The sequence below is a fragment of the Dromiciops gliroides genome, chromosome 1, assembly GCF_019393635.1.
Source record: "Dromiciops gliroides isolate mDroGli1 chromosome 1, mDroGli1.pri, whole genome shotgun sequence".
Taxonomy (NCBI): Eukaryota; Metazoa; Chordata; class Mammalia; order Microbiotheria; family Microbiotheriidae; genus Dromiciops; species Dromiciops gliroides.
In genome coordinates, this window is record NC_057861.1 from 387,052,547 (window position 1) to 387,065,913 (window position 13,367).

General features: G+C 39.5%; 1 protein-coding gene across 2 annotated transcripts in view; it reads left to right on the plus strand.

Moving 5' to 3' along the window:
- SERPINB11 (serpin family B member 11) overlaps nucleotides 1–13,367 on the plus strand; it is a 75,305-nt gene that overhangs the window by 37,082 nt on the left and 24,856 nt on the right. Inside the window, exons 1-2 of one of the 2 annotated variants that reach the window (XM_043986534.1) lie at nucleotides 221–469; nucleotides 817–906. Coding sequence is in view for 1 of the 2 variants with exons in the window: in XM_043986526.1 (XP_043842461.1) it covers nucleotides 322–469 (148 nt within the window). In the remaining variant the exon portion in view is untranslated. Of the gene's footprint in view, nucleotides 1–220; nucleotides 470–816; nucleotides 907–13,367 lie in introns of those variants that run through there. The other variant, XM_043986526.1, reaches the window with a different exon arrangement.

Here is a 13,367-nt window from a genome sequence, read left to right on the forward strand (position 1 = left end):
AAACCTGAGGGTGGGATGTGCCCTGCTCAATACCCTTTTCCCCCCTCTGATCAAGAGCCACTTAGAAGAGCCCAGTCAAACACACTGACATTTGGAAGGGGGAGCTGCCTTTTTTGAAAACAGGAGATCTTTCTTTAAATCTTCAGGGGGGCAGACTTGAGGCTGAGGAATCTTCCCACATTTGCCACTGAAAAGAGAGATGAGAATTAGCTGCATCTCTGGGAATCAATCTCTGTCCTACAAGAGTTTTTACAGGATGGGAAGCAACCCAGAGCCAGCTTTCAAAGGGATTTCCTTATAAGTCTTGTACCTCTCCTCCAGGTGACTGAAGAGGCTGAATCACTAGGACAGAAATGGAAAGCCTCCAAGGAGGAGGGGCAAAAAGGCAAAGGATTTATATTTCCTCATGATGGATGCAACACCAGCCTCACTGACCAAGCTGTAAACTTCACCTGGAAAAAGCAAAAAGGTAAAAAACAGAGAAAGAGAGGAGGGAAAGAATGAGAGGAGAGAAGAAAAGAGAGAGAGGGAGGGAGGGAGAGAGGGAGAGGGAGAGAACAGGAAAGAAAACCCAGTAAAGCCCAATTATTTTGATATTATAATAGCTGTTGTTATGCTGGTAAAAGCTGTTACAAATGAGCAACCAATGAAGGCAGTGGAAGGTTGCATTCTGATAGCGTAGGGCTGTATGCTTTTTAATTAGTGGGGAAACTGCTCTTAGGGTGGTCTTTGGTGATTATGTTCATATGTCTGAATGTTGTAGATTTTATGTGATTTTTTTTGAAGCCATGTAAAAATGAGCCCTTACTTCTTAAGTAACTAGTGGAAAGGGTCCTGGATTTGGAATCAGAAGACCAAAGTTTGGATCCTGCCTCTCTAACATACTTCCCACCTGTGCTATTTTGGGTAAGTCATTTGTTCTCTCTGTGCCTCAGTTCCCTCATCTGTAAGATGAGAGGGTTAGACTAGATGGCTTTGGTATTCCTCTACATTGAAGAAAATGTTATTTTGAGGGGAAGGACAAGTTGATATGGATCAAAACCATTTGGTTGGGGAAGTGAAAACCTTTCAATTTTACTCCACGGCTCTCTTTGTCATAGTCCTCTTCCCAATGAGTATGGTGTCATGAGATTTTAAAGAGATGTAGCATAGCTGATGGGGTGAAAGATGGAGGCATTAGGTCCATCCGACCGGTTCTGTAAGTGACTTGATTTATGTCCTAGGGCAATTCTTTTAATTTCCCTGTGTGTCAGCTCCCCACTCTTTAGAAACAGGGAGAATTGTATTTGTTACTTCAGGAGGAAATTATGAGGATTTGCTTCTGATATGAACAACTTATGGGGCCACAATCTGAAGCATCAAGCATATGCACATTTCAAAAGCTCTTATTATTGTGAGGAAATGAATCATTTGCAAATTTCCTACTTTTTAAGGCAGGTGGGGTGAGGTTGAGACAGAGAGAAGGGCTCTGAGTTCAGAGAGAGAAGGGCATATTGTATAGTGAGAAGAAAGGGATGTGGGAAATGGGCCAGTAATTGATGGGCTGAGTATCCCATTGTAGGAATCTGCCTTAGAGGAACAGGGTAAAAAAATATGAGAGCTGTAAGGGACCTTAGCAGTTAGCCAGAAGGGCAGCCAGGCTAGTGGAGAAGAGAACTGAATTTGGAGCCCAAAGAACCTTGATTTCAAATCCCACATGGAATGCTGACCTCTGTGGGTCTTCGCTTCCTCAGCTATAAAATAAGGAAAATAATACCTGTGGTACCCATGTCACAGTGTTGTTGGGAGGATCAAATGAGGTGATGCATTTACTACTGAAGAAAAAGTCAGTAATTATTAACTAGTCCTTCTTTTTATGAATGAGGAAACCAAGACCCTTCAAGGAGAAGTGGCTTGTCCAAGGTCAAACCAGAATTGGCATATTTCATAATAATAATAATAATAATAATAACAAGCACCTATGTAGTGCTTTAAGGTTTGCAAAGCATCTTACATCTATTATTTGTTTGGGTCCTTACAAAAGCTACATGAGATAAGGAATATAATTAGCCCCATTTTATAGAAGAGGAAACTGAGACTATGAAGAGTTGTCCAGGGTCATACAGAAAGTGTCTGAGGAAGGATTCTCCTCAAGAACAGGAATGTTGTCTGATCCTGGGGATTTATTTCCTTCTTTAAGGCAAACTTCTTTCTTTATATGCCATTTTATCCTTTAAGTCATATGAAGAACATTTTTCTTATCTCAGAACCATCCCCTTTTCCCTTGGTGCCCCCCTCCTCCCCTCCCCCCACCACTGCCCAATTCTGAAGTGGACAGTTCTCATTTCCTAAGCTAGAACAGCTTATACCTTGGTATGTCTCTTATTACCCACCTTATTTCCTTCCAGATCCTCCTTCCCTCTTCCTGTTCATTGCCCCCTCTCCACACCCCCAAAGCTACCCTGCCTTTAGAACAAGAACATACCATCTCCATACAAAGGAAACTTCCTTTTTTCTCTTTAGATACATCACATAGTTAAGAGGAAAAAAAAGATTTTTCCAATTGTACAGTTTTCTTGGAACCTTTCCTGTGACTGAATATCATTGCCTGAGATTCCAACTGTTTCATCTTTTTCATATTTGTTTTTTTTCTTTCTTGAATTGAGATTATAATTAGAAGAAAATAAAAGATTTATAATTCATCCCAAATAATGACTATAAAAATATGAGGTCCTGTTATTTCTGGTAGACAGAGGAAATTTTCAGTGAAGGTCACTGAATCTATTGATTAAGGATCAACCAGTTGCTCAGGGAATTGTGGAAGGATCATGGTCAACTGCTAGAAAGACTGACAGAACTCTGGATCATGAATGAAGAAACAAAGCTATGGATTCTAGTGCTGATAAGATTGAAAACAGTCATGCCAACAAGTATGCAAGTATAAATACAGGCTTTCTCCCACAGCTCTCTGTGTATAAGTTTGTGTGTATATGTGTGTGTGTGTGTGTGTATGCACGCACAGTATGAATTTATTGTGATTTACTATAGATTAGATCTTCCGAGTCGCTGAAATTTAAGTGGCTAGATGATCAACACATTAGAAACTCCAAATTAATGCAAATTATATCATATTCAAAAGCATAAAGAGATTTTAAATGAAATAAAATATAAATATTGTAAACCAAAGCTTTAGATTTTTTTTAAATAGAGACTATTCTCTCCTGTCTCCCTCTCTCTGCTAGGTACAAGACTAAAATTAGTTTTGTAATCCAATGGTTAACTTTGTTAATACTAATAAAATGTATTCTAAGGTAAAAATAAATAGAAACATGGGACTTATGCTTAGAGTTATGTGAGAGTAGAATTTAGTATGTCATGTCCCATTTGGAACACCTTGAAATGGATTCATGTTTCTTATGCACCTGAATGACCTTATAAACTCTCCCTGACAAATGGACCCCAGAATATTGATAGATTCCAATAAGTAATTTTGTTGTTGTTGAGTCATTTCAGTCACATCCAACTCTTTGTGACCCCATTTTAGGATTTTCTTGGAAAAAATACTGGATTGGTTTGTCATTTCCTTCTCCAGCTCATTTTACAGATGAAGAACTGAGGCAAACAGGGTTAAATAACTTTCCAAGGCTCACACAACTAGTAAAGTATCTGAGGCTGTATTTGAACTCATGAAGATGAGTCTTCCTGGTTCTAAGCCCAGTGCTCTATCAACTGTGCCACCTAGAAGCCCTCCAGTGGGTAAAGATGAAGTTAAACTATAGAGTAGCTCTGTTAATGACCTTTAAAAATATTTTAATGAAGCACATTTAGTTGTAATTTCTCCTCTACCCCATCACTGTTCTGTATTTAACAGTCCTTTTAAGAGTAAAGTAAAAACATTGGTTCCTTTTGCAGTTTGCTTCAGGTCTATGTTTTTGTTGTTGTTCTGTTGCTTTTAGTCATTCAATTCTATGACTCCATTTGTGGTTTTCTTGGCAAAAATACTGATGTGTTTTGCCATTTCCTTCTCTAATTCATTTTTATAAATGAAGAAACTGAAGCAAACAGGGTTAAGTGACTTGCCAAGGGTCACACAGCTAGTAAGTGTCTGAGGCCAGATTTGAACTCAGGAGGAAACATCTTTCTGACTCCAGGCCTAGCACTTCATCCACTGTGCCATTCAGCTCCCCCAGGTTTGTGTTAGAATATGTCAGTGGCTTAATTGGTCTTCTAGCTGGAATGAATAGTTGTTCTACTCCCTAAATGATTTAGTACAAACAGTTCTTATTAGGAGGAGATTATAGACATCATCTCCAAAATCACAGATTCTCCATTTCATTCTATGTGCTTCTCATTTTGGGCTACCTCTGAGGCTCTGTATCCTTAGTCTTTCATGGTTGGGCTTTGAGCTCCCTGGAACACCGAGTTTTAGTGAGGAATGATGTAAATGCCCACATTGGTAAACAAACAGGTTACACCCCAGAGAACACTGCTTCCGAGAACTGCTCAGTTCTCACAATGAAGAAGGGAGGTTTAAGGATTTCCAGGAGGATGGGCTAATGGGAGAATTCAAGCAAGAGCCCAGGCTGTACACTTAGCAAATGTAAGACACTGGAAGACACAGAGGCAGCCTGCCCCTCTCCGGGCCATACATATTGATGGTCTGATAGATTCTGTTCTATCTGGACCAAATGGTGACTCAGTATCTGCCCTCAACCACCTTGACACAAGGTGATAAGACTAAATAAACTTGAATTATAATGTTTGATTAATTTAAAGTATAAATTATGCCTTAAGCTTGCTATATTTCTATGATATTATTTAATAGAGCATGGGGTCATAGGATTGAGAGATAGAGGAGATCTTAGAGGTTGTCTAACAGAGCTCTCTCATTTTACGCTGGAAATGGCTGAAGTCCAGAGGGTGACTTGTCCAAGGGCACGCAGGAATCATCAGAGTCAGGACTCGAAGCTGAGTTCTACTTATTGATTGCATGAAACTAGGGTTTGCTAGTAATTGTGTGAGTTCAAATTTAAGGCAGTCAAGTGGAGCTTTGCAAAATGGGTCCTTCCTTCTCACCATAGCCTTCAGGAAAGCCATTGCATCTATCCTAACCAGCAGGAGATTCCTTTGTGACCCTTCAAGCGTTTTGGCTCTCAGCAGTTCTTTCTGTGAAAGCTTCTCCCTAACCTCCCTTGCATCTGCTCTAGAATGTTCAGAGAACTGGTTCCACTATTCAAAACAACAACAATATATTTCACCTGCAAGGCTTTCCTACTTGTGAGAACTTGGTTAAAGTTATTTAACGTTTTGGTCTCTGTTTTCTCACCTGTAAGAAGAGGAAGTTGGACTAGATGGTTTCCTAGGTTGCTTCCATCTCCAAATCTCTGATCCTGGAACATACAATGAAAGTGTTAAACTATGAAAACAGAATACACAGCATGTTTAAAGTCCTTACCAGCTTCTACGCTGTGCGAATGGGCTCTAATTAGTGGCTTTGAGGAGGGGTTAATTACAATGAAAGACTATTTCCTCTGTCTTTCCCCACCCGAATCCTTAGTGATAACCCCTCAGTCAGGTGGGGCATCCTTGGTAAAGGACTGACGTCAGAGTTGTCTTTGCCAAGGTTAGGCCCTAAGGGAGAGAACAGCCTGTCTAGTAGACTGGGGAGGCAGAGATGGGAATTAAGGCCACCCAAGGAGATTGTAGCCCATTCCCTAGAAGAACAAAGAAATGATATGATCCAGCCCTGGAGAGGAAATATGAGTTCAGAACAGCAAAGTTATTCTCTCTCAATTGGCTGGGGAGGAGAATTAAATTTAATCCAAAAATTAAGAGACCCCTTTGAAGACTCCCAAGGGCAAACCAAGGAAAGGTAGCCAGGCTCTTACCTTCTCTGTAGTGCTCAGGGAAAGGTTCTTGTCTCAAAGCCCCATTTGCCTCACTGCCTGAACTTCGACTTACTAGATGTTAATTTTGGGATAGAAAAGGGTCCAGCTTTCACAGAACTGCAGAATCTCAGAGTTGGATGATCCTTCAGAGTTGTCAACAATCAGACCAAGGCACAGTCATAGATGTCAAACAGTGAGACAGAATCAGATTGCTGTGAGCACTGTTGTGATGCTTCGTGCCAAAGCTTTACATTTTTCTAGATTTAAGGGAAGAGTGGATGAAAAAATAATGAAAAAATGTCAAGGATTTGATAACATTTTGTGGTTTATATTTAGCATTCTTGAACGCTTTAGCTATGCTTTGAATTCTGAGACATTTGGTCTCTTAATCATCTTTGTAATTTCATAATAACGTGCTTGCCATATCACTTCTAAATGTCAAGGTTGCTCCAAGATGGAGTTGGTCTTGCACTTCCTCTGCAGAGTTCATATGATTCAACACTCATTTGACTAAGAATCACTTCTTTCTTTCTTTCTTTCTTTCTTTCTTTCTTTCTTTCTTTCTTTCTTTCTTTCTTTCTTTCTTTCTTTCTTTCTTTCTTTCTTTCTTTCTTTCTTGGCAATGAGGGTTGAGTGACTTACCCAGGGTCACACAGCTAGTAAGTGTCAAGTTGTCTGAGTCCAGATTTGAACTCAGGTCCTCCTGAATCCAGGGCCGGTGCTTTATCCACTGTGCCAACTAGCTGCCCCAGAATCATTTCTAATATATCCAAAGTAACTGGCCATCCAGCTTCCACTTAAAGTCTTCTAGGGAAGAGGGACCCCATCACCTTTCAAAGTAGCGCATTCCATTTTTAGGGTAGCTTTAAGCTTTTTCTTACTTGGAGGTGAAATTCACTTCTCTGCAAGGTACCAATCCCAGTCCCACCCTCTTTTGGCCACATAGAACAAATCAAAATGCTCTTTCACGTAGCTTCTCAAGCGACAGAAGATGCCTTATCAAGTTATTCCTAAATCTTCTCTGCCTCATTTTTCTTCAAATGAATCCATATGCTATGACCATCCCTTGATATATGATCACTCATCTCTGGGGACACCCCAGCTTGTCACCATCATTCCTAAAATGTGGTCCTTGGGCCTAAACAGATAGGTGGTGTGGGGTTCCTAACTGTGGCTCTGGCCAAGTGACTTTAGCCTTCTGTACCTCAGTCTCTTTTACCTGATAACATGATTAGTGTCTACCTTACAAAGATCAAGTAGGGATCCAGTGAGATATGGTTTGTACGGTGCTTTGCAAACATTAAAGTGTTATATAAATATCAGTGAAAAGTGAAATGAAGACAGCAGGATTATCACTGCACCCACTTGGGTTATCATCATGCCTCTCTCGCAGTGTTTTGTTTTTTGTTTTTTGGTTTTTTTTAGTGAGGCAATTGGGGTTAAGTGATTTGCCCAGGGTCACACAGCTAGTTAAGTGTCTGAGGCCGGATTTGAACTCAGGTACTCCTGACTCCAGGGCTGGTGCTCTATCCACTGCGCCATCTAGCTGCCCCTCTCATAGTGTTCTAAGACCATACTAATATTGAATGTTTCCATATCATATTGTTGACTCATGCTGATCTTGCAGTTCACTAAAACCTCCAAATATTTTCCATAGAAACTGTTATCTTGTCATGCCTCATCTGTTTTGTATTTATGGGAAAAAAATTTAACCTAAGTATAAGACTTTAAAGTTAAAGCTTTTCAGTTTTGTCTTATTAGGTTAAGCCCATCATTTTAGCTTATCAAGATCTCCTTGGATCTTGGCTCTACCTCTAAATACTTTAACTCTCCCTTTTGGCTTTATGTATCTGTCACCTTCCTTCATCTATGTCAGTAACACTGACACCTTAGATGGAAATCATCTAGAGACCTTGTTCTGCCTGTATATCAAGATATTAATGGCTATTCTTTGGAGGAATCCTTCAAAATCTAGCCATACTATTATTACTTAATCCATATCTCTTCAATTTGAGCATGAGGTCCCCAAATCTAAGGGAGTCAAGAAAGGTCAGCAGTAAGACCAACCCCCCCCCCAAATCCCCCAACTCCCAAACCCTAACAATTGCTAAAAGAACTGAAGAGAATCAATTCTAATTACAAATTATGTTTCATTTCTGAGGCTGACTGCTTGTATACACATGGGTTAGTCATTTAGTTTTCCTTGCCTAAATTTCCCCATCTGTAAGATGGAGTTGGAATGGATGGTCTTTTAGGTTCTGTCCATCTCTAAATACAATGATCCTTGGGACCAATGGCCCTACTCTGATACACTCATGCTTGGGTGAAATAAAAATACCTCTCTGTAAAGCTGATGTGTGCTTCAAACAACTAATCTGGGCTCTATTCTTACTCTTGTAAAGCTGACTTTCTAAGTAGGAAGTCGGTTTATATACCAAGAATAGAGAATCCAGCTCACAGGGAGGCCTGTGTACCTTCCCAGGTTTCCAATGACAAGAAGATGGGGGTAAGCAAGCACTATGCTAAGGAACAGAATAGATAAGAAGGGCTATAGGAATATTGTAAATTAATAAGATATATGCATTTGAGGATATCAAGGAATGGTAGGAGAGAAGTGTGAAAGGGGACATTATTTGAAGGTGCTTATTATAACTCTCCATTCCCTTTGGTTTCAGAAGAAAGGAATAGAAGGGATTTTCTAGGCTTGAGGGACAAAAAAAAAGGCAAAGCAAAGACGTAGAGAGAAAGGTTAGTTGATGGCATTAAAAGCTGATGAGAGGTCAAGAGGGTAAGGACAGAAAGAAGGCCATAGGTCTCAGCAGTCAAGAGATCATCAGTATCCTTGGGAAGAGCAGTTTCAATGGAGTGATGGGGTCAGAAGCCAAATTAGTAGAAGGTGAGAAGTGAATGGTAAGGAAGTGGATGTAGGGCAATAGCTTGAGATGATACCAGTGTAAGATGAAGGTTAAAAAAAACCACAACAATTTAAGGCATATTTGTAGGTGACAGGGAAAGAGCCAATAAATAAGGAGATATTTGAAGAGGAAAGAGAAAGGAATCCAGGAAGGGTGTAAAGATCCCCAGAGGGGATGAAAAGGTAATACGATTAAGGGAATAAGTAGATGGGATGGCATTTGAAAGGTGAAGGGCCATCTCTTTTTCAGATTTTTCAGCCAAGGGGGAGAAAATGGGTGCCCAGTGTAGAAGGGTTTGAAGGTACACAATATGGGAAAAGAGAAAGCTCATGACAGTTGGCTTTTATTGTTTCATTAAAATAGGAGGAGGCAAGGGGGCAGCTAGATGGCGCAGTGGTTAAGCACCGGCCCTGGATTCAGGAGTACCTGAGTTCAAATCCGGCCTCAGACACTTAACACTTACTAGCTGTGTGACCCTGGGCAAGTCACTTTACTTCCATTGCCTGCAAAAAAAAAAAAAAAAAAAAAAGGAGGAGGCAAAGTCTTCTGCTGAGAGGGAATGGGGAAGGAGCAAAATTGAAGGCTTGAAGTGAAGAGATGGTTTGGAATGGCCCCTGAATGAAAGTCACTCAGATTTTGTTGATAAGACTTTTCCAAGTTCAGTTAATTCTATCTCCACTACTTTTTTTTTTTTTGGTATTCATCCAGGCTTTCCATTTATGTGGCCACTGCCTTTCCTCCAGGCCCTCATCACCTCTCCTCTATCCTAACTGGTCTTCCTGATTCTAGTCTTCCCATATCTCCATTCCTTTATTTCCATAGCTGTCAAATGAATCATTTCAAATAAAGCCTAGGACTGACCATGTCACTACCCTCACACCTTTCTAAAATCTTCATTGGTTCCCTATTGCCTTGAATCTAGCCTGGCATTTAAGGGTTCCACAATCTGGATTCAATCCACCTTTCCTGCTTTATGTTGTTAATTCCCTTCCTGTATGCTAGGTTAAGTCAAATTGTATTATTTGGTGTTTCCCAAACTCAGTTTACAATTTCCCTTTTCTCTGTACTCTGAAGTCTGCTTCCCAAGTCCCCCACTTCCTGGGACTAAATGTCCTCCTTTTTGAGTTAGAGAGGTAGAATTTTTCCTGACCCCAAGGCTAGTCGTATATCAGCTATATCAACTATATCATGCTGTCTTTCAGAATGAATAGTGTAAACTATAGAACTTTCCAATCTGACATACATCAAAGACTTAAAAATAAACACAAACCAGGGCAGCTAGGTGGCATAGTGGATAGAGCACTGGCCCTGAATTCAGGAGGACTTGAGTTCAAATCTGGCCTCAGGCACTTGATACTTACTAGCTGTGTGACCCTGGGCAAGTCACTTAACCCCAATTGCCTCACCAAAAAACCCAAAAACCAATAGTTATAAGGGGGCAACTAGGTGGCACAGTGGATAAAACACCAGCCCAGGATTCAGGAGGACCTCAGTTCAAATCTGGTCTCACACTTGACACTTTAGCTGTGTGACCCTGGGCAAGTCACTTAACCCTCATTGCCCTGCAAAACAAAACAAAACAAAAAAATAAACACAAACCAACCATGATTTTTAAAGGGAATAGATTTATGACTTTCTAATATTATTGACTAGAAATATGTATATAGGTTTGTATATAAGTAGATATTCATATATATTACATATATTTATGTATATATCACACATATGTTTATATACACACATATGAGACAAAGAGAGGGAGAGAAGGAGAAGGGGAGAAGAGGAGGGGAAAGAGGAAAGAAAATCCATGCACATAAACTGGAAAGATCCTTTAATTCAACTGAAGGTGGTGTCTCTGTGGGCAGTGGACCTGGGTTCAAAAGCAAACTCTGCCACTTGCTACCTGTCTAACTTTGGGCAAGTCACTTCATTTCTCTGAGCTTCAGTTTCCTTATCTGTAAATAAGGGGATTGGACCAGATGGTCTCCAAGTTCCCTTCCAGCTTTCAATCTCTGGTTCTAATCCTATGTGGCAGAGCCAGAGAATAGTAATCAAACTGGTCCAGCTAGCTAGTGAGACATACTTTAAAGGAAACCAAAAAAGGAAGACAGGCAGGATGATTTGACATGCCTATGAGCTTGAGAAAGAAAGCACACTGCCGATCCCTGCTTAAGTTAACAAAGTTTTATCTGTGTTCATCAGATTAGTTGATGACAGATTAGTTAAATTTTTACTTCTGTGAAAGATTTATCTTGCAAAAGTCAGCTGACTGCAACTGTGAAGATATCATGTAGAAAAAGGGAGGAATGTTTCCCAAAAGGGTTTTTTTTCTTAGCAAGAGGAGAGTTTGGCATTCTCAATCTTTTTTAAACACACAGAGGGAATTTTGACAAAAATTTAGAGAACCTCATATAAAGTTTAATAAGAATAATTAATATTTATATAGAACTTTTTGCAATTAATTTTTTTCAGTTAACAAGTTTTCATTCCCTCTCCCTCTCATCTCTCTCCACTACACACAGAAAAGAAAAAGAAAAACAAAACCTTTGTAACAGATATGCATAATCAAGCAACATGTGCAAAAATACATGTCTTGTTCTGTATATTTAATCAACCCTGTCAGAAGTGGGATCATCATTTTTCATTTGGGGTCTACTGAAATTATGGTTGAGCCTTGCATTGATCAAAGTTCTTAAGTCTTTCAAAATTGTTTGCTTTTATTATGATGCTTTTGTATAAATTGTTCTCTTGGTTCTAGCACTTTGAGATTTGGAAAGCATTTTGCATATATTATTTTACTTGATCTTTACAACATCCCTATGAGGTAGGAACTATTATTACCCTCAATTTATAGATAAGGAAACTGAGTCTAATAGAAGTGAAGTGGTTTACCCAGAACTCAGTTCTTCTAGCATTCTATTATGCCATCTAGCTTTCATTAGAATATAATGCTAGAGGGGCAGCTAGGTGGTGCAGTGAATAGAGCACAGGCCCTGGAGTCAGGAGGACCTGAGTTCAAAACCGACCTCAGACACTTAATACTTACTAGCTGTGTGATCCTGGGCAAGTCATTAACCCCAATTGCCTCACCAAAAAAAGAAGAAGAAGAATATAATGCTAGGGAAAAAAGAAGAAAGCAGCCAACAATAGGCAAAATAGTGCTATGTAAAGACTTTTTGTGTCACTTTGCCATGGTGATCTTTTTGGTATGAGGTACCTGATTGACAGAAAGTGTAATGTTGCATGCCCAGGACTGTTATTTTGAATGGCTTCTATACTGTACAAAAATTACTTTTTGTTCATTGTTTTATTGTTAAGAAAATGATTCTGTTAACAATTTCCCCTTCTGTGTAACAAACCCAGTTCCAATGTTTGTCTAGAAAAGTCTGGATATTATTTTTGGAAACATCAATCCTCTGGATTAAAATCTTTTTTTTGCAAAAACAAACAAAAAAGAAAGAATATAATGCTAGGGATGGCATTGCCATCTAGTGAAAAAGAACCAATAGACATGATGATTGGGTTCTATTCCTAAAACTACTATTGATTAGCCATAGGACTTTAGGTAGGTCAAATAAACCCTTTTGGTTCTGTTATCTTATGGAATCATAGCAGAATCTCAGAATTCCTTCTATATATATATATTATATAATAATATAATAGTCTTCCAATGGCCCATTTTGGCAAGGAGGTGACTAATTTCTCAAAGACTTTGACAATGTAAAGTTCTGGCAAATCCTACAGAACTTTTAAAAAAGTCTCAAGTATAGGCTGAGCAATGGGAAATGTGATTCTGTCAGTGGAAGACCATCCTAGTTAGGTTCAGAGGCTCATCGGCTGACCAATTTCAAGGTGGAAGGGATCTCAGGGGTCATTGAGTCCATTTTACAGAGGAGGAAACTGAGACTTAGGGAAGTAAAGTGAGTTATTCAAGATCACATGGACAGTAATGTGTAGCAACCCACCAATCAACAAGCATTTCTTAAAAACCACATTGTGCTAATGGCAGATACTATATTGGATGTTGGAAATACAAATACAAAGAATGAGGTAATTCCTGTCCTTGAGAAACTTACATCTTTTGGGGGAAACAACATGTGCCTATATAAGTATAGATGGAATCAATGCAAAACAAGTGCATGCAATAGTTGGTGAGGGCTCTAGCAGTTGGGAAAGACTTCAGGTGGAAGGTAGTTCTGATTTACATTCTTTTTTTTTTTTTTAAGTGAGGCAATTGGGGTTAAGTGACTTGCCCAGGGTCACACAGCTAGTAAGTGTTAAGTGTCTGAGGCTGGATTTGAACTCAGGTACTCCTGACTCCAGGGCCGGTGCTCTATCCACTGCTCCACCTAGCTGCCCCTATATTCTTTAAAAAAAAAAAAAAAATATATATATATATATATATTTTTTTTTTTTTTTGCAGGGTAATGAGGGTTGTGACTTGCCCAGGGTCACACAGCTAGTAAGTGTCAAGTGTCTGAGGCTGGATTTGAACTCAGGTCCTCCTGAATCCAGGGCTAGTGCTTTATCTACTCTGCCACCTAGCTGCCCCTCTTGATTTATATTCTGAAGCAAGAGAAGGAAT